The sequence below is a fragment of the Hipposideros armiger genome, unplaced genomic scaffold, assembly GCF_001890085.2.
Source record: "Hipposideros armiger isolate ML-2016 unplaced genomic scaffold, ASM189008v1 scaffold_2, whole genome shotgun sequence".
Lineage (NCBI taxonomy): Eukaryota > Metazoa > Chordata > Mammalia > Chiroptera > Hipposideridae > Hipposideros > Hipposideros armiger.
In genome coordinates, this window is record NW_017731352.1 from 9,128,967 (window position 1) to 9,151,374 (window position 22,408).

Genomic DNA, 22,408 nt, shown 5'->3' on the forward strand with positions numbered 1-22,408 from the left:
TACTTACACCTCAACTTCTGCTCCTTATCGCCTTTGACACTGAACTGAGAGACGCCCTCAATGAATTCTGAATAAGAACAGAAAATGTTTACAAATCAGAAGTTCCAATTTTTTATACAGGTAAACAATATATACCCAATATACACACAAAAACTTAGAGACCCACAAAATTTTATATTCTTGCTGCAAAAGAAACTATTACATAGCAGTGCTTAAAACTGAAAATGTCGAATGCGAAACTTCAACAAATAAGGTTCTATGTATGTTTTAAATTTGAACTTGGAGTTCCCTAATGTCAAATCAATTTGAACAAATATATGAAGTACCACAGAGCATAATACTCAAAAACATATTCTTCAAGCTATTTCACTCTTTCTTCTTGGAATATGATGATAAAAAGGGGCTTTAAGAAAGGATTATACATGGTTTTGCCAAAACAAAAATAATTTTGGATTTCTGGTCCCAAAATTCAGGCTCATTTAAATAAACTGTTGGAAGTTTCATGAAAATAATCATTTTTCTTCACTGGCTTCTAAACATTAAATCAAAATCAGTTTTAGATCCCTTCATTTATAATTCATTTCCTGAAACTAAAATAACAAATCTGTTGATGATTCCCCAGTGAAATGAAATGTTTATTTACTTTCAAGTATAGAATCAAGTATAAAATTATGTATCATAGTCTTTGTAAAATCTAAAATCTAACAAATCTAAAATAGATTAACTAAAATAAATTAATCCTTTCTATGATAATGCTCATATCCTTATTGTTTATGTTTTATTGCTGACTTAGTATCTCATTCTTTAAACAAAAAAAAGTTTTTAAAAATGCAGCTAATGTTGTAAGTTTCCCTAAAGTAAGACTAATTTTCTAAAAACAAAGGAAATACTAAGTCTCATTTTCTAAACATTACCTTATAAGGACAATCTGATCATTTATGAACCAAAAAGTAAAAGATACTGGTTCATTAAGGCCATATACCACAGATTTTGAGATTTTTAACATAATCTACTATTGTAAGATCACCAATAATAAAAAGACAGTTAAGAGAAATAAATTTTTCAAACATTTTTGTACATATAGCTGTCAAGACTATTCATACTAACTAACTTGTGATGTTAAAAAAATGACTTTCTTACCTTTAAAGTCTACTTCTCCATTCCCATCTGTGTCGAATATATCTATTACTCGCTGTACTAAAGGATTCTGTTGTAACTCCGGCAGAGACATGAACTCTTCCACACTCAAAGAACCAGAATTGTCCAAATCAAGCTTCTTAAATCTCTTCCCTAGCCTTTTGATTTCATCAGCATCAACTAAAAGCAAACAAAAAGATGCAGCAAGATTTACAAAATGACCTTATGAAAATTAGAGAAAAATCCAGCAGTTAACCAAGTTTAATTTCCAATTTAATTTTTATATACTGTTGATTAATTCCTTATAACAGAGAAAGTACATCATAAATATTTGTATTTGGTTACCCTTTTGTTTGTCTGCACCTGCCATAACATAACCAACTATATGCTGAGCACACCAAGATATTACAATGGGATTGACGATGGTAAGCTGATCATGGAAGTCAGGTGGTTTCTAATAGACAGGCTAAATCAATCTCTGTTCTGCATGCACCAAAGCACCTTGATTTTCACTTATCCTTTTAAATTTGAATTTACTTTATTCCTAATAGTTCATGGTTCAAAGTTTGAACATGGTTCTAAAATTCAAAGCCTCCCTCCCATCCCACCCTGTAGATATCCAATTTCCCTCTTTGGAGGCAATGTTGCCAGTTTCTTAAATATGCTTCCAAAGATATTCTTTCCAAGTATGAGCAAGTAAAACACAGCGTTGGCTTCTTTTAACACACACACACACACACACACACAATGCCCTCACAGCTAACAAAATTCACTTTTCAATGCTCTAAAGGAGAAAAATAAACAACTTTAAAAGGCTTGCATTAGGGCCGGCCGAGTGGCGCGATGGTTAAGAGCTGGCTTGGGACGCCAGAGGGCCCCGGTTTGGATCCCACATATGAGGGCCAGTGACACTGCCCTCTACAGCTAAGATGCTGAACAACAGCTCAACCTGGAGCTGGACTGCCATGAGTCACCGGAGACAGCGTAGGCTGCAGCCCCTGTGGCAGTGGGTTGCCATGGGCTACCATGTGTAGCCAGCAGCCAGCGGGAGCGGCCGGCAGCCGCAGTGAGCAGCCGTCCAGAAGCCAGCAACTGATCTGCCTCGCCCGGGAAGAGCGCAATGATGGTGCCAACTTGGGCCATGGGGCAACGTCCTCCACAACTAGACTGAAGAACAAAACGACAGCAACTTGTCTGTTCCCCTTCCCCCAATTCCCCAATAAAAATCTTTAAAAAAAAAAAAAAAGGTTTGCATTAGTTTGTAACTACTCTAAAAATTCAGTAGCAGGTCTCTTATATGCATTCTTAAAAAGGTTTCTTCATTTTCTTCTAAATTACATTATTGTTTTCATTTCTTTAAAAATCAGACTAATTCATATAATTTTGATCATGGCTTAACAGAAATAAACAAATATATAAAAGTTAAATACAATCACGAACTTTTCAATGGAAAATTAACAAATCAAATGTTATATTGCCCATGAGTATTACGCTCATGTATTATGTATATACGAAGGAAGTCTGACAATTAAGTTCAAGAACTCGTTGCAACAATGTGGCTAACCTTTTTTGATATCAGAGGAATTATTCATTAGGAATTTGTACCAACTGGACAAACAGCCAACTTTACTATTTGGAAGTGCTGAAAAGGCTGTGTGAAAAAGTTAGACGACCTGAACTTTTCGCCAACAATTCATGGCTCTTGCATCACAACAATGCACCAGCTCACATGGCAATGTCTGTGAGGGAGTTTTTAGCCAGTAAACAAACAACTGTACTGGAACGCCCTCCCTACTCACCTGATCTGGCCCCCAGTGACTTCTTTCTTTACCCAAAGTTAAAGGAAATATTGAAAGGAAGACATTTTGATGACATTCAGGACATCAAGAGTAATACGATGACAGCTCTGATGGCCATTCCAGAAAAGAGTTCCAAAACTGCTTTGAAGGGGGAACTAGCCGCTGGTGTCGGTGCATAGCTTCCCAAGGCGAGTACTTTGAAGGTGACCATAGTGATATTCAGCAATGAGGTATGGAGCACTTTTTCTAGGATGAGTTCGCCAACTTAATTGTCCGACCTCATTTGTATTATGGTCCACGGTATTAGAGACCGAGATTGTAAAAACTGTTTTAAAAGTTCAAATATATGACATCCTCATTATAAGAACTTAAAAGGTAAAGTGTGTATTTTAAAAAACTAAACATACTGTGTTAAAATGGAGTAAGAACTATTAATTATCTGTTCTATTAAAGTACAGAATTAGGGCCGGCGGAGAGGCTCAGTTGGTTAAGAGCTCGCTCAAGAGTTTGAGCTCTGAGCAACAGCGGTTTGAGTCCCGGCACGAGCTGAGCAGCCGCTGAGCTGCCAACAGGTGGCAGGATGGCTCAATTAAAAAAAATATTAAATAAAGTACAGAATGTACAACTGCAAGATGCTGTTCTAACATGAATCAGTTCATATGCAATTGATAAGGGAGTGATGTCAGTAGAGCACAGAAATGTCACTGGTTCACAGGGATTTTTTTGGGGGCAAGTTTGCTCCAATTAAAGAGAAAGTCTTAATAAAATATGAAAATCTTAAGAAAACGTGAAAACAACAAATACCTCCCATTAGAAAAAATAACATCCAGTTTAGTGGCTTCAAGAACCCCGAGGCTTTTCAGCATTGTTATCTGGTGAAAACTAAGGGCGCAAATGAATAAGCTGTGAAGACAATTTCTGTTGTCTACCACCTCTCCCCTCCACATGCTCCCACTACCCCAAAAAGAAGCAATTAACAAAGATGACTATACCCTGGCTCATTATTTAATTTTTACAAAATTAGTTTCTGCTGAGAAGATGCCCTCAAGAACCTGTACCTCAAAATAGGAAGCACAAGCTCCAGCTTAAGGCTCACAAGTAAACAGCTAGGGTGCTTGATACAAATGCCACAAAGAATGTGTGCCAGCTTTTTAAAGATCAAATTGGTTTTTGTTAGTACTCTGTTACAAAGCTGTATAAGTAGTGGTCTACCATACCCATATTTTTCCCAGACATGATTTTGCAGCACGTGAGGTTTTTCAGAAACACATATATTGTTTATAGCAGAAATGCCTTTATATTAATTTAATGATTCATATAAACAATGCTTCAAATAGCAAAACACACATATATTTGTAATAATCCAATCAAAACTTCAAATATACACTTCATGAACACATCAATTTCTTAGAGCACTGTACCCTCCTATTAAAAAGTATTCCTTCTTTAATGAAGATGATAAAAGCAGACTGTTCAAATCAACCTTATTTTCCAATTTTCCATAATGAAATTAGATATTCTTATTCTTGGAGGGAACAAACAATAAATTATGTCCCACAAATGCTTTTCACTTATTTACATGTCTCCCCCTCCTCAGGGCAGAGTGCATGACTTTTTCTTTGGTGTTCTGTATATTGCATATAACAAGTGCTCAATAAATGTTTTAAATGAGTATTAATCCTAAGTGTTTCAGATTTAAAAAGCATATTGATCAAAATGCCACCAAGTATTTACAGTAAAACTCTACTTATATAACCAAACACCAATTGGCAAACCTTGCAGAAGTTTCTCAAAGTTCACGGATTTTGCTGAAAGCTACCCTCTCTTCATGCTTGCCTAATTTTACGTACATACCAAGGATTATTTTCTTCTAGCAATCTTTAGTTTTGTCTTAGTTTACAACAACTGATCACAAAAGGTGATGAGGAAATTGAACATAATAGATGACTAAAGTAGGTACGACAAGTGGAAAAGGAAAAACGTCTCTACAAACAGTACATGGACCGAAAAAGGGTCATTTCATTTAACAATAGCTCTAGAGTATATTACTAATGGAAAAGAGGGAAGGCAGAGATAGAGAGCCATAATATTTATGGAAACTGTTAAGAGTCCATTTATTGAGGCGGGGACATGAATAAACAGTTTAGAAAGTTACATCATGAAACTGAAACTGAGATGCTGGAAGGATTATGTTTCAATTACCTGGAAACCTCCACTAATCCAGAAGACAGCATCCCACAGTCTTGATGAATAAGGGATATTAAGAATATCAAGCATAATAAAGATGAATCATAAATCGTCAAATATACTTGGTTCAATCCATCCTTCTTTACACTGTCAATAGTAATCTTTCTAAAAGGCATATATTGTCAAATTGCTAGCTCTTTTGTTTAAAAATTTCTAATGGCTTCCTAATGCAAACAGGATAAAAAGTCTAGAGCCCTTGACATGAATATTTAGCCTTAATTTAAATTTCTGTGTTTCTCTTCCCCCATTATTTTTACTTCAGCTACAATGCTCTTGGCACAATTCTTCAACAGCATAAATTTCATGCCACCATTTCCTTATAAGCCCTCTGCTGGAATGTCCTTCCCTGAACTCTCCATTTATGAAAGCCCTATCAATTTTTCTGATTAAAAGGGTGGGGGAGCATTAACTGTATATCCTGTGGTTATGAGTAAAATTAACTCACTCTCTGGCAAAAGCCCTTAAAGTAACATTTAAAATCCAGTCACTTTCTTTTGCTTTAAACATCTTATGAAATACTATCAACTAGTTGATACCTGTTCTAGATGAGTAATTAAACCTTCCTCAAAGACAAAGCTATGTGCCAGTGATCACACTTTAACTGGCTTTTTACAAAAGTATGACTTGGAGGAAACAGACTTCTTCTAATCTTCTACTCATCATCCTCCTCCTCTCATGCCCCATTCAGCCAAAACTCACTTTGAGCTTCTTTAAAGCAGTCAGTGTAGTTTGAAAGATGGTAGTATCTATATTCTCCAACCACCCATTTATTTCCCCTTTCAGTCCCTTCCTTCCTGCTTGGATTACAATGATGAGTAAGACACAGACTAGATTACTCACTTATTATCCAGTTGAGGCTAGTTGAGCACTGGAGGAATTCTGTACCTAAATAATTATATTTTAAAATGGCTAGCTTGAAAGGCAATGCCATGGATATATTTTAAAGCCAATTTCTAAGAAAGCTAGTTTTCAAAAACAAATGGTAAAAATATTTCTTTTAGGGATGGAACAAAGTAACTTATTTGGCTGTTACTGTCACCAGAGAAGCCGTTATCCAGCACTTCCACTTGCCTAGATGTGTTCAAGGATTAAACATACCCTAAAGTATGAAACAGGTCTCAATTCTGGAAATACCAGCATTTTCCAATCTCCTACAAATTAGGCACAGATCTCTGAAATATTACAGATCAAACACATCTTGGCTGCACCATTAAATGTTTCAGATCTTCACTGAGTACAAGTTAAATATTAACAAATTCCAACTTTTGGCACCAACTGTCATCAAAAATTTTTCCTACTGCTTGGGATCATACGTCCTTAAAACAGATGGGCAAGTTAAAAAAGAAAAAAAAGAAAAGAAAAAAAACCACACCCACTTGACTCATCTTGTGACTCATACTTTTTCATATATTTTGCCAAGTTGAAACTCATGTGATTTTTCTACTTTTTGTAAGGATACCTTTGGAAGGACTATCTTTTTTATTGTTGAAAATACCTACATATTCAATTTAAATTATATAAAGTATTAATGAATCTCATCAAATCATATATTGTATAAAATTTAAGCAAAGGATTAAAAACTCAGATCTTTTAGTCTGAGTTTATGAAAAATAAAGTTATTAATAAGGAATTGATGAATTACTTATAAAGAAAACGCCAAATTAAACTGTTGAGAACTTACCCACCCTGAGTATATTCAGGGATAAGTGTAACATCTAGATGGTTAATCATTTTAACACATAATTTCAAGAATTTTATTAATATAACCACATAAAATAATTAAGAAAGTGCTTTTAGAGAGCTCATGTTGCTACAGTAAATTTTAATAAATATTCTCAACTGGACAGACGCATATTAATACTAGAGAGCAATATACTATTAATAGAGATAGAAAGCTGAATATTCATCCTCTTAGATGAAGAAACGTAGCCATCTCCCTTTATTATATGTATTTTTCTCATTTAGAAAAATGAATGAGAGATTCCAAAATAGAGAAGACATCTAGCTTCTGGCTCTTAAAACATTGTTATTACTATATTTACACCAAGACGCTACTCCATTGTTTGGGTTAAAAGTAAAAACAACTTGAAATATAAGCTCTTTCAGGTTACCGTGAAGTTTCTCAGAATCAAAAGGAAAATAAATAAGCAGAATGGTAGAAAAATAAACTTTCCTTAAATTTTAGCCAATTCCCAGTAATTGTGTAGTAGTAAACAGTAACAAGACTATTGCTCATTCAGGAAATTCTTTTAATAGGCACTTTACAATTTACTACCTATTAGTCTATTAATGATTAAACAACAAAAACAAAATAAAGCAAGTCTTTTCAAACCCTCCTAGCAATAAAATTTTGAAAGAAACAAATAAATGTAATGATTGATCCTGTTTAGAATCCTGGAAAGGAAAAAACAAAAAACTTGTGCTCGCTTCACAGCAGCACATATACTAAAATTGGAACGATACAGAGAAGATTAGCATGGCCCCTGCGTAAGGATGACACGCAAATTCGTGAAGCGTTCCATATTTTTAGGCCAGTGGGGCAGCGTCCTCCACAACTAGACTGAAGAGCGAAGAGACAGCAACTTGTCTGTTCCCCTTCCCCCAATTCCCCAGCGCTGTTCCCATCCCCTAATTTCCCAATAAAAAAAAATTTCAAATGTCACTACTTTTTCACTAAAATATGCAATTTAATAGTATTAATGTTATTTTCTTGATATTAATAACTGCACTATGATTCTGTGAGGTGTTAACATTAAAGTAAGTTGAGTGAGGGATATTTGAGGAATATTTTTGTCACTTTTTTGTAATTTTTCCTTAGTTTTCTCCAATTTGTGACAGCGCCTAATTCTTCCCATGTCTTTCATGACCTTGAAACTTGATCCAGTATTTTTTAAAATGTCCCTCTGTTTGAGCTTGTTGATGTTTTCTCATGATTAGAATGAATTTGGGCATTTGGGGCAAGAATACTATAGAAATGGTGATGTGTCCTTTTCTGTGCATCATATCAAGGAATTCCTGATGTCAACATGTCTTTTTACTAGTGATGTTTAACTTTCATCAGTTGGCCAAGGTAGTGTCTGCCAGATTTCTCCACTATAAATCTACAATCTTTCTCTTTGTATTAAAAAATAACTTGGGGAGGAGGCAATACTTTGAGACTATGCAAATATCCCACTCTCCTAAAACTCTGCCGTAATTTAGCATCACTGGTGGGTCTTATCTGCAAGATTTTATTACTGTAGTACTCACCTAACAATGACTTTTTTTCCCTCTTTCCTTTTACATTAATGGAATGCTCCTGTTTTAAACAAAAAACCAAAACTGTCCTTTCTCCCAATTTATTTCTTTATTCAATTATTCATATCAGCATGGATTCATGGACATTTTATTCTATGGGTTAAAATCCAATTAATATGATCTGTTAAGTCAAATTGTTCCAGCTGTGGTCTTTACGTACTACCTCAGGTTGGCTCCTTGTGTGACCTTTCGACAATCCCCATTTTGAACACTTCATTAATTCCTGGCACCATAAAAATGTTCCAGTATATGTAATATTTCTAGATCTACATAATATTTCTGAGTATACATAATATTTCTAAAAAGCGATTCCCCAATCTCTTTTGTACGGCAGGATATTTAGAACTACACTTTAAAATGAAAACTATTAGGAAAGATTACTCTAATAAGGGATCTCAAAATTTGTACCTTAGAGGTATTCTGGAAAGAGCCATCAGACATGACAAAATTACCTATGGGGAAACATGTACTAATAAGTAACTCTTATAACGACTAACACAAGCATAAAGCTTTACAGTGTTGTCAACAGAAGCTACTGGGTAGCTTTTTGACCTACAGATTAAAAGTTTTAAAATCTTTTGTAAAATTTGTCTTACAAAAGTAATGACTGAATTTTCATGTTATCCCAAATAAGAAATAAAATCCACCAGGGGGCGCAGGAGAGACAGTCACAAATAAAATCATAAACAGCGCCCAAGAAACCCCAAATTTTATAATGACCCTGTGTATAGACTAGCAGTTTAATATTCTGCACAGAATAGTCTGACAGTATAACAAAACAAAGAAAGCACCCTACCAACATTATAAGAATCGAAAAAGTGTTTTATGAAATATGGACAAAGTCACACACATTTGCGCTGTTTTTTTACAAATGAAAATCTTTCATCCACTTACAAAGTTCTAGATTTCAGGGGTATATTGTAATTTTTTAATGCAAGAGTAAACACGCACTTTTAGTGCTTTTAGATTATAATTCTTATATACTTTAAAAATTAAGTATTTGTCAAGTATGCAAAAGCTAGACATCAGCACCAACAAAATAATTATCAAGTTGTAATCAAGACACAAAAAAGAAATTTTAATGCAACCATGAGAAATAACATTCCAAAAATGCATTACATAGTTCTATACGTTGACAAATGTGTACACCTATATACGCATCACTACCAAGATAAAAGCACATTTTCATTAGCTCAAAATGTCCCCGTGGGATCTCTGCAGCCAATCACCCACCTCGATCCGCACTGACCCTAGGCAATCACTGTTCTGCTTTAACTAAATTGTGTCTAGAATTTCATATAAATGAGATCATGCAGTATGTACTATCTTTTTTTTCTCATCAAATTTTTTTAAACCTTAATCCAATTTGTTTCATTTCAGTAGTTTGTTCCTTTTTATTGTAGAGTCATATAGTCCACTGTACGGATACACCATATTTGTTTATATATCCATTTAATAGACATTCTTGCTGTTTCCTGTTTGGGACAACTGGGAATAAAACTGCTTAGAATATTCATTAAGTCTTTTGGTAAACGAAAGTTTTCAAGGAATTGCTGGATCATAAGGTAAGCATATGCTTAACTTTCAGAAACAAAGTTTTCCAAAATGGTGTACCATTTTACACTCCCATCAGCAAAATGAGAATTCCAGGAGCTCCACATCCTTGTCAATCCGTGATATTATCAGTCTTTTTAAGTTTAGCTATTCTAGTGGGTAGTAGCAGTATGTGGTTACAGTTTTAATCAGCATTTCTCTGAGGATTAATGATCTTGAGTATCTTTTTCATGAGATTATTGGCAATTCATATATCTTCATTTGTGAAATGACTGTTCAAATCTTTTACCCTTTTTAAAACTGAGTTGTCTTAAAAGAATTCTGAGATTCTCTCTGTATAGTGATTGATGTAAATCTTTTGTTAGGTGTAGATATTTCAAGTATTTTCTCCCAGTCTGTACACTGCTTTTTCATAGGTATCTTTTAAAGAGCAAAAACTTTAAATTTTGATGAAATTCATTTTTTTCTTCTATGATTGATGTTTCCTGTGTACTAAAAATCATTGCCTATACTGGCTGTGAAGGTTTTTCTCTTATGTTTTCTTCTAGAAGTTCCATATTTTTAACTTGTATGTTTTAAATCTGACACGTTATTTTTTTGTATGTGGTATAAATAAGGGTGTAAGTTTTATTCCATATAGAAATATAGCGATTTCGTTAAAAAGGCTCCCCTTCCAAAGGCATCTTTCAAGCTTTTGTCAAAAATCAATCAACTATACAAATTAACATGTTGTACATCTTAAATTTATACATTGTTTCAAATATATTTCAATTAAAAAAATGTGTTCCATTGATTTGTCTATCTCATGCCAATATCACAGTCTTATACTTTATAGTAAATCTTTAAAACAGAGAGCACTGTCCTCATATTTTGTTGTTCTTTTTCAAAATTGTTCTGGCTTTTCTAAGACCTATGCATTTCCACATAGAATGAACAATTAGCTTGGTAGTTTTTACAACAAGCCTGCTGAAAATATGATTGGGATTGTCTTGAATCTATAGATCAATCTGAGTAGAACTGATAACACTATCAAGTCTTCCAATTTATGAATGTGGTTAACTCTCCACTTACGTAGGCCTCCATAAGTTTCTCTCAGTGATGTTTTATATGTTATAGTTCAATGTACAGATCTTACATATATTTGGTTAAATTTATATCCAAATACTTCATGGTTTTATTCTATTATAAATGGTATTTTTGTCAATTTCACTTTTTTAATTGTTCAATGCAATCATATAGAAATTCCACTGATTACTGCATATTGTCCTTGTATCCTACTATCTTGCTAAATTCACTTATTATTTCTAGTAACTTAGGATTTGCTATACACAAAACCATGTCATCGGAGAATAAAGATTATTTTACTCTTGCCTTTCCAATCAGAATGTATTTTATTTCTTTTTCTGGAGTTAATGTGCTAACTAGGATTTATAATACAATTTTGACTGCAATTGGTCAGAGTGAAAAACCACGCTTTTTTTCCCAATCTTATGTGGAAAACATTACCTTTATTATTAAGTATGATGTTGCCTGTAGGTGCCCTTTATCAAGTTGAGGAAATTCCCTTCTACTCCTAATTTGCTAAGAATATATCACAAATGGGTACTAAATTTTGTCAAACACTTTGCTACATCTATTGAAAAGATTTGGGGTTTTTTTTCTCTTTTATTCTGTCAATAGAGTGAATTACATTAATTGCATTTTAGTTAAAATCATATTCCTGGGAAAAACTCCACATGGTCAGGTTTTATTGTCCTTGTTACATACAGCTGGATCTTACTTACAAATATTTAAGGATTTTTACATATATATTCATGATGAATATCAGTCTATAGTTCTCTATAAATGTCTTTGGTATTGCTATCAGTATAATGCTAGCTCCTATTTTCTGAAGGAATCTGGACTATGACTGGTATATTTTTTCATTAAATGTTTGCTATTGGGTTGTCGGAAAAGTCATGACAAAGCAAAAATGCGTCATGACTTTTCCGACAACCCAATAGAATTTACCAGTAAAGCCATCTGGCCCTGGAGTTTTCTTTGTGAAAACATTTTTAAATAACAATTCAATTTCATTAATAGGTATCAAGCTATTAACATTTTCTACTTCTTTTTGTGTCAGTTTTAGATATTTGTTTTTCAAGAAATTCGCTATTTAATCTAAAATGTAGTATTGGTATAAAACTGTTCATGACATTCTGTTATCTTTTTAACATCAGCAGGATCTCTAGTGAGTCCAGTTTTCATTACTGATATTAGTAATTGTGTTTTCTTCTTCTAGAATGTTCCTTCAAAATATGAATATTATGTACCACTAATTTCCTTCTATTTTATATAGAAAATATAGCCAAAAATGACCCACCATACCAGAATTCACTCAGGTAAATGAATGTTGTCCAAAGATGTCACCAAAGAAGCTTACAACAATCCTAAAAACACATTCTTAGAATTATTTTTCAGAGCTCATTAAGCTTAAGAAAATCTGTCACAGAAAAGCCATGTAATATAAAGGGTTTGAAGAAACCTTGGATATGAAAAACTCAAGATGAGAAACAGATCCAGAGAGTTTAAGCTGATCAATGCTGCAAAGCTTAATGGCAAAGATGGGTGACAGGATTTCTTGAAATACTTTCTGATCTTTTTGCTCCATTAGTTCCATCTGAAGAGTCAGCACAGAAGCTTAGGCTAAGAGATAGCAAACACTGCTGTTCCTCAGCCTGCATTTTTGGATGAAGTGTGGAGAAAAGAAAATACGAATGGTCCCACTCCAGGTAGATAAACATCGAAACATATTTCTAAGATGTTCTCCAACTTGTACATTACCAGTTTCCCTGATGAAGGTGTTTGTAATTGCTGTTGTTTTTCTCCTTTTGTTTTATCTATTGGGTTGTCGGAAAAGTCATGACGTATTTTTTCTGTTTTTCGTTGCAAAAATGCGTCATGACTTTTCTGACAACCCAATACATTGTGGTTCAAATCAAAATAGGCAGTAAGTTACTGAAAAAGCATGTATTTTTAAGATCATAAAAATACATCTTCAAATTTTCTGTTATTAATAACCCTGGCTTTAAAGTCATACTGTTATATTTTTAAAACCTAAGTGTATACTGTGTAGGTCAGTAACACATCTTATTCAAAAGACATGGCTCTCAAAGATTTCCATTGTTTTGTAAGTCAAATCCAACTCCAACCCATTACACAACACTCTCCAGGTTTCCCTTATTTTATCTTATCCTGTGTTACGTTGCATTTAAACACGTTAGTTGCACTTTTCTTTTGGCTTTGTACCACCCCCAACTTTCAAGAAATAATGTGGTATTTTCACAAAAGAATGCATATTCAATAGTCTTCTTTTAGTTTGAGCACCAATTATTCAAGACTGACTTATGGTTGCTGCAGATCTCAAACTGGTTGCCAAGAAAGTCATATGCACCGCGGTCTCTGCTTTTTTTTTCCCCCCTCATTGGCTTGCATTTTAACATTAAGAAAGTCCAGCACACAATTTAAATAATGGCTTTTACTTTCTTCTTGAAGACATTCTTCACAAATAATTCTGGCTTCTTGCTCTTATTTTGAACCCACTATTTTCCTGGCATAGTTGCTATCCTGGGATTTTCACTGGTGTCTTAGAGGTATAGTTCCTGGATCTCATTTCACTTTCTTTACCTTCTATTTCACTTTTCTAGGTAGGTACATATTCAAGAAGTTATAAAAGGTAAATTTCCGGGTCCCTAAATTTCTGTAAATGTCTTTAATTTGATTTCACATGTGAATAATCATTTAGTTGGTATACATTCTGAATTTAGGAACTCAAAACTTTCTATAATACTATCTACTGCTGCTAAGCAATTCAATGCCAGTAGGCAGCTTCTAACCCTCCATCCAACCCCCGTTTAGCAGCTTTCAGTGTTTTCTTTTTACTCTTGGAATTTAAAATTACAAAGCAGGTTGAGACTAAGGGTACATCTTTTTTCATCGAAACTTCTTGATTATCGGAATGCTCTTTCAATCATAAGATTTGATTTTTCAGGAGAGGGAAACTTTCACCCACTATTTCACTGACTATTTGTGCCTCCATTTTATCTAATACATTTTCTGAAATTTCTTTTAGACAGATCCTATTACTCTCTGTATTTGTTCCCTTTTTTTCTTGCATATTTTTCCGTATCTTTGGCTCTAACATTCCAAGAATTTATATTTTTGCTAAATGGTTATTTAGGCTTTTCACCAGCTAAAGTAACTGACTTCTACATAACAGTTCCACAAGTATTCAAATTTGTGGTAGACTTATCAAAATTACCATGTCATGGACTTCACTGCTAAAACTACAAACTGCTAAGTACTGCCATGATATCAAAATTTGAAAGCTAGCACACGTCACTTTTCCTAAGACTACTTACCTAAAAACCTGAAGTATTTAGAATACAGCAGACAATCCAGGTATTTTTTTAAAAGGTACTGTAACAGCAAAACAAGGTAACAACTCAAAGCCTAGGTGTTCAAATTCATGCACTATATATACTTTAGAAAACCTTTCATTCCTCTCCTTATGACTCAGCTCTAAAGCTTTATTGAAAGAACGCAGAATGTAAGTAATTCTCCATGGAATAGATAAAATAAATTAGAATTTAAAATCACTAAATTACTAAATGATAAATCATGGCTGGTATATTGTTTAAGAAGCATGACCTATGTTATACATTACTGAGGCTTTTAATCTACAGTAACAAATGCACAAATCCATTTCAAAGTTGACAAAATTTTTTTATAATAAATGACACTAGGAGTAAAATGTTTTAAAACGTTCTTGCCTGTTCACATTCAAACTGAGTTTTTACTGATATTAAAAAAGGCTTCCTCCAAAGATTTCTGAGATGAACCAGAAATTACTCCTTAGAACACACATTATTTAAAAACTGAAGTTAATCTAGTCCATTTAAGAAAGGAAACATGAAGGAATGCAGATATGAAGGAAGAAATCAAATTCACTTAAATTATTGTTTTCAAAACAAAGAAAAACCCTAGTCTAGGAATACAAACATGTAAACCTCCCTGAGATAATCTAATTGAGAGCAGAAATTAGTGGCACAAAGTCAATATCTCTACACTTTCAAGTCACCTGTAAATATTCTAACCAGAAACAAACTGCTTGAATATGAGAATGTTTACTTAAAATTAAAGCAGTGTCCTAATGGCTAAAGATATCTTCAAGGTTTCTACAGAGAGTTCATTATGCAAAAGGAAACATTTCTTCAGAGTCGGCCAAGCTCTTCTTGGGTCACTTTCTAATGGAAGCCATTTGAGTAATCTTTTAAGATAAAAGACTATTATTAGTCTTTCATCTACATTCAGTCTACAAAATCGACTCTGTACTTACCAACTGTATCAAAACCATTCAGAATTACACTGGTTTTATCAACAGTCAAAATAGCTGAATCTGAGTTTCCACTCATACTTTGAACTGTGCCCCAATCTAGTCCTCTGCTTAAACTATCTAAAGTAGTATCTTGCATACAGTCACTTTTCCAAGTTCTCGTGCTAAGTTACAACTAAGGTCCTAACTTTGAGCAAATCACCTGCACAGAGTATACATTGCCACTATAGTCTGGACAGGTTAGCCAACAGACAGAAAGAAAGTCACAACGGCCTTTTTAACTCAATAAAAAGTAAACACTGAATTGAGAGACAAAATAAATAATAATCAGAGAATACCTTCTATCTTAGACAAATTCAGTTCTGCCTACAGTCATTCATGTACAGAAACATTACCTTAACCTTGTATAATTTATTATAAGACAGGCTACAAAGGACTGTGATTAAAAATAAGACTCTGGGGCCGGCCGAGTGGCACATTGGTTAAGAGTTGGCTTGGTATGCCAGCTCTGAGCAGCAGGGCCCCAGTTCGGATTCCACATGAGGGCCAGTGACGCTGCGCCCTCTACAGCTAAGATGGTGAACAACAGCTCGACGTGGAGCTGGGCTGCTGTGGGTTGCGGGCATAGGCGTAGGCTGCAGCCCCTGCTACAGTAGGCTGCCATGAGCTACCGTGAGTGCCCAGCAGCCAGTGTAACTGGCCGGCAGCCAGCATGAGCCTCCGTCCAATGGCCAGCGAGTGACTGCTTCACCTAGGAAGAGCTCAATGATAATACCAACATGGGCCAGTGAAGCAACATCCTCCACAACTAGACTAAAGAACAAAAAGGACAGCAACTTGTCTGTTTCCCTTCTCCGATTCCCCAACACTGATCTCTCCCCCAATTCCCTAATAAAATCTTTAAAAAAAAAATTCTCTATCCTGATAACTTAAGACTGTAAGTTAAATTCATTACCCATTTTAAATAGTTAAGGGCTAACTTTTCTATATAGATATATAGAAGTGTATGATATACATGTATACACATAGATATGAAAATAAAAGAAATTCTTGATAACAAGAATATTTGACTTACAGTGTGAGCACATTTCCAAAGGATAACTTGCCTCATTTCCCTGCAGAAAAAAAAAAAAATACGTCGTTAGTCACAAAATTGGCAGAAATTTCTTTAAAAGATTGAACTTAAATATTATGAGTCACAAAACAGAGAAATAAGCCACAAACGAATGTATCTAGATCTCTAACTTATATTTTGATCAGAAAAAAATATACAATATGATACAAAGAGCTCCTGAATCAAATAAGCCTGAGTTTTGTCTCTAACACTTCAGACATATGCAAACATTTGATTAAAATTTATTTTAAATATTTTTAATAGCCCAAATGTGTTGTATACCAAATCTTAACACACTGAAGACTATCAGTGCTCTAACTTGTCTTGTTGGGTGCACTCATTTTGAGGTAAAGCTCAGGCTAAAGCTTCTCCTGCCATTACTATTTAATTGAAGAGTTTCCTGAAGCTGCAAAGCGTTAAAAAGAAAAAAGCAAAAGCCTGTTACCATTCATACTTGCACTGGCACAAAATTTTCTATATGCTGTGAAACTAAAATAAGAAAAATATTAATAGGGAGGTGCGTCCAATGTCAGACAGCCAATTCAAATTTTTCTTTTCATGCAAAGTCTTATCTAATGTTAATATAATTGATCTAAACTCTTACTTTATAAAAAAATAAGATAAACTATCTGTTTTTTATATCAGGATTTCATGTGAAATTTATTTAAGGAAAAAAATGCTCTAGAAAAACTATAGGCCAGGACCAATGTTAGTATTTAAGAAATCTTGTTAACTCAGCCCAGGGGGGCCAAGTACTTGGTAGAAGATCACATCATTTCATTAGTAATGGAACCAGGAGTAATTCTAAATCTAGAGAGTCAAAATTCCAAGTAAAACAGACTCATGTGAGGTAAAAACCATGATGGTCTTTTTTAAAAGTCCACAGAATTTAATGTACACTGAAGTTTTAAAAGTTCAGAGATAAAACTGAGTAGCATGTGTCCTATATTCCATTTACCTAATCTTGACAATAAATGAACAATAGGAGTAATATTAAATATTTGAATATACTTATGTAACATAAGAAGTTACTAAATACGTCTGGAAAACCATTTTAATCTGTCTGGGTGGCTTTTAAACTCCTAAAAGCATCTCTTACTCTGTGTAAACTTAAGGTCTAAGAAAAGTTTATCAGTAAATTAGCATCTGCAATTCTTATCATATTGCCAATAATTAGCAAATAACTGCAATTTTCCAGAACTGGTTAATTTAACTCTAGGTCACTTTAAGTATCAAATATAAATTAAAGATAGAAGAAATAGCAAACATTAATAAAACTTCACATTAATGAGCAGAGATGAAGTTCTGCTTATTTTGCACCTTACTTAATTGATCTTAAGATTCTTACCATTATTCCTATCTTTTACTGCCTCACATATTCTTTCATGATAGATTTTTAAAATACACTTTAAAAAAATCTTCCACTCTACCTTAAAAATTAAGTATGTTTTCTTGCAAGGCTATAAAAAGAGCATAATGATACTTTGGATTATCATTGTGAGTTTTAATAATTAATGCTGTAATTGTTTTATAAATGAGGGTAACAAGGTTATGGTAATTTCAGGGAGGACTTTGAAACCAAGTCCTTCTTTCTCCAGCCCACTGACCTTTACAGTGTTATCAATTCTTTATAAATGCTACCATCCAACCTCTACTTCTATCACTCTCTGCTAGCCAGCATGAACTAGGACCAAAGGCCCAGACTGGGTAGGGCCCATAGGACTTTCCCACTAACTCTACATAGATGCCTCATCTCTCTCCTAAGCTCAGAATCCATATATCCAAATGGTTATTTCATAACAATCTGTCTAATTCTATAGTCGGCAAAAATGTATTTCAGATATTTGGGCAAAATGCTTTTTCTAAATACCAAAAACTAAAAGAATTTTAAGCTCCATGTCAAAAGAAAATTAATTCAGGCAAGAGAAAACTGATACTAGATGAAAATTTTTATGTATTGGGTTGTTGGAAAAGTCATGATGTATTTTGTTTATATAAATAAATGACCTTTGAAAAACATAAAGAACAAAGATCAATCAATGATATATTGCCCATTTTGATCGATAACCTTTTGCCATCTTTCAGTGAGCTTCATAATTCCTCGTTCATAGAAGGACCTGTCTTTATTTGCGAAAAACTGAACAAGGTGCTGATTTACAGCCTCATCTGAATTGAACGTTATACCACAAGGCGTTTTGAAGAGAGCGAAACAAGTGCAAGTCTGACGGCGCAAGGTCAGACGAGTATGGTGAATGTGGCAACACATCCCATCCAAGCTTCAATAATTTTTGATGGGTGACCAAACTTGTGTGTGGTCTCGCGTTGTTGCGATGGAACACAACTCTTTACAATTAACAAGCTCTGGACGTTTCTGGATGATGGATTCGTTCAAACTGTCCAATTGCTGACAGTACACATTCGAATTGATTGTTTGGTTCCTTGGTAGGAGCTCAAAAAACACGACACCTTTAAAATCCCACCACACTGACAGCATAACCTTCCTCTGATGAATGTCTGCTTTCGATGTCGTTTGAGGAGAATCATCACGTTGGGACCAAGACCATTTGCACACCACATTGTTATAAACAATCCACTTCTCATCACCAGTTATCAGTCACTTCAAAAAAGGATCGTTTTCCTCACGTTTAATGAGCATATTGCAGATGTTTATATGTGCCGTCAAATGAACTTCTTTGAGTTCATGCAGAACTCAAATATTGAGCTTGCTTACCTATCCCAGCTTCTTCAGATGGTTGTGAATGCTTGAATAATGGATGTTCAATGTTTCTGCAATCTCTTGTGTCGTGTAACGTGGGTGTGACTTGATCAATGCCTTTATTTTGTCGTCATCAACCTCAGTGGGCAGGAACATCGTTGAGATCAAAATCACTAGCACGGAATTTCGTGAACAATCGTTGGCACTGACATTCTTGTAGAGCATTGTCACCGTAAACTTTATGCAACTTTTCACAAGCTTGACGCACGTTCTTCCCTTTATAGAAGTAAAACAGTAAAATATGGCAAAAATGCAGTTTGTCTTCCATCTTCAACTTGTTGTAAAATCTCCAAAACTCAACCAAATTGCTCCATTTTTCTTTAGAATGAAGCTGGAACTGTCAGCTGTCAAATGACATAGCAATAACATAGATGCAAATGACTCTAGTACTTCCAAAAACAAACTAGTGCCATCTGTCGCAAATATGCGTCATAATTTTTCCAACAACCCAACAGACCAAGGAATAAAGATTACTAAAGAAAGGTAAATATGTAAGTAAATATAAAAGACATTTTTCTCATTCTTAAAGGTCTTTAAAAATATAATTATTGGACAGAAACATAGTAACAATGTATTGTGTAGTTATAATGTGTAGAAGTACAATGTATGAAAAAAACAGCACAAATGTAAGACGGAAAAATGGATGTATATTGTTAAAATCTTACACTATGAAAGAAACATTACATTATTTAAAAGTAGAACATGAGGGGTTGGAGGCTGAATCGATTACCAATGGCCAATGTTTTAATCAATCGTGCCTATGTAACAAAGCCTCCATAAAACCCCAAAAGGACAGGGTTCTTCTTTCTGAGAGCTTCTGGGCTGGTGAACATGTGGAAATGTAGGGAGAGTGAAGCTCCTAGACAGGGCATGGAAGCTCCTTGCCCCTTCCCTGTACCCTGTCTTATGTGTCTCTTCAATCTGGCTGTTTCTGAGTTTTATCCTTTATAATAAACCAGTGATCTAGTAAGCAAAATGTCTGAGTTCTGTGTGTTGCTCTAGTAAATTAACCAAACTCAAAGAGGATATCCTTGGACCTCCAATCTGTAGCCAGCTGAACATTGAGAACCACAGGTGACAACCTGGACTTGCAATTGGCATCTAAAGGAGAGAGAGGGCAGTATTGTAGGACTGAGCCCTTATCCTATGGAATCTAATGTTACCTCTGGGTAGACAGTGTGAGAATTAAGTTGAATTATAGGACACCCAGCTGGTGTCCCAGAATTGTGTGGATATAAGGGAACTCCCCCCACCACCACTTCTTCCCCCCACACACACACACACAGTAATTGGGTCCTAAGACAGACAGACAGACAGACAGACAGACAGACACACACACACACACACACACACACACACACACACACACACACACGGTGCCAAAAAAAATGTATACACATTTTAAGAAAAGAAAAAACTATTAGAATTGTAATAATGTATACTGATAACAAAAGATGGTCACATGTGACTTCTGTAATTACAAGAGGTGCTCAAAGTGGTTACTATTAGTGTAATTTTAATAATTTTTTCCTTTCTTGAAACATGTATACATTTTTTGACACCCTCTGTATATATGTATTATATATGCTTAATAACAAGTCTTCAAAATAAAAGCAAACACTTAGAGAACTCAAAGGAAAACAGACAATCATGTTAGGAGATTTTAACATTTCTCTCACAGTAACTGACAGAAAACAAGTAGATCAAAAAATCAGTAAAGAAGATCTGAACATACTATCAACCAACATATCCTAAAACAGAATATTCTTTTCCAGTGCACATGGAACACTGACAAAGATAGACATTCTGAGCCTCAAAAAAAGTCTCAATAAACTTAAAAGGTTTGAAATCATCAGAATATATTCTCTCATTACAATGGAATTAAACTAGAAAGGTATTTGGAAATATCCAAGTATCCTGGAATCAACACAATTCTAATAATCCGTAAGTCAGAGGAAATGATGAGAAATCAGAAAATATTTTGAATACAGTGCAACAAAACTTATAAGAATTTACAGGATGAAAGTAAAGCAGTGTTTTGAAAAAAAATGCTATTTACAAAATAAAGTCCAAATCCCAATCTGTTCCCACCTTGAAAAGCTAGAAAAAGAACAAATTAAATCCAAAGTAAGGGGAGAAATAGGGGGGAAAAAAGAAATTAATGAAATAGAAAGTAGACAAACAGAAATATAAATCAATAAAACCAAAAACTTAAAAAGAAAAATAAAAGAACATTCTAAACAATGTATGAAAATTCATTTTATAACTTAGATGAAACGGACAAGCTTCTTGATAGATTCTACCAAAACTGACTCAAGAAAAAAAGAGAAAAGCTGAATACCTCTATAGCTATTAAACTGAATTTGAGTTAAAACCCCTTCCACAAAGACCTGGATGGCTTCACTGGTAAATTCTGTCATATATTGAAATCCAAAAACATATCAATCCTACACAAATCCTTTCAGAAGGCAAGAGGGGAGGGAATCATTCTTAATTCATTTTATGAGGCCAGCATTACCCTGATACCAAAATCAGATAATGACACTACAAAAAACAAAAACAAAAAAAAAAAAACTATACTCCAATATTTCTTCAGGATCATGAATGCAAAAATCCTTGAAAATATTTGAGAGAATTAAACCCAGAAAAAAAATCTTTAAAGAATAAAACATCATCACCAACTGAGGATTATCCTAGCAATGCAAGGTTAGTTTAATATTCAAAAATCAATGTGATTCACACTACATTAAAAGACAAAAAAAGAAAAAACCACCATATGGTCATCTTAACAGATTCATTAAGAACATGTGACAAATTTTAACACACATTTAAGATAAAATAAGAACTCAGCAAACTAAGGATCATCCTTCACTATAAGGGCTATCTACAAAAAGCCTACAGCTAACATCATACTTAATATGAATGCCTTCTTCCTAAGATCAGGAACAAGATAAAGATACCTGCACTAGTGCAATATAGCAAGACAGAAGACATAAAAGGCACACAGAGTGGAAATAGGAAGTTAAATTTGCCTTTACTTGCAGATGAAATAATTGTGTACATACACAAATCTAAACAAACTACAAAAAAGCTAATCAGAACTAACGAAT

The 22,408-nt window shown here is 34.2% G+C and overlaps 1 protein-coding gene across 1 annotated transcript in view; it reads right to left on the reverse strand.

The window, feature by feature from the left end:
• PPP3R1 (protein phosphatase 3 regulatory subunit B, alpha) overlaps positions 1-22,408 on the reverse strand; it is a 65,949-nt gene that overhangs the window by 9,997 nt on the left and 33,544 nt on the right. Inside the window, exons 2-4 of the mRNA XM_019635679.1 lie at positions 16,484-16,523; positions 1,141-1,317; positions 8-67 (exon numbers count right to left, since the gene is read on the reverse strand). Coding sequence (XP_019491224.1) covers positions 8-67; positions 1,141-1,317; positions 16,484-16,523 — 277 coding nt within the window. The remainder of the gene's footprint in view (positions 1-7; positions 68-1,140; positions 1,318-16,483; positions 16,524-22,408) is intronic.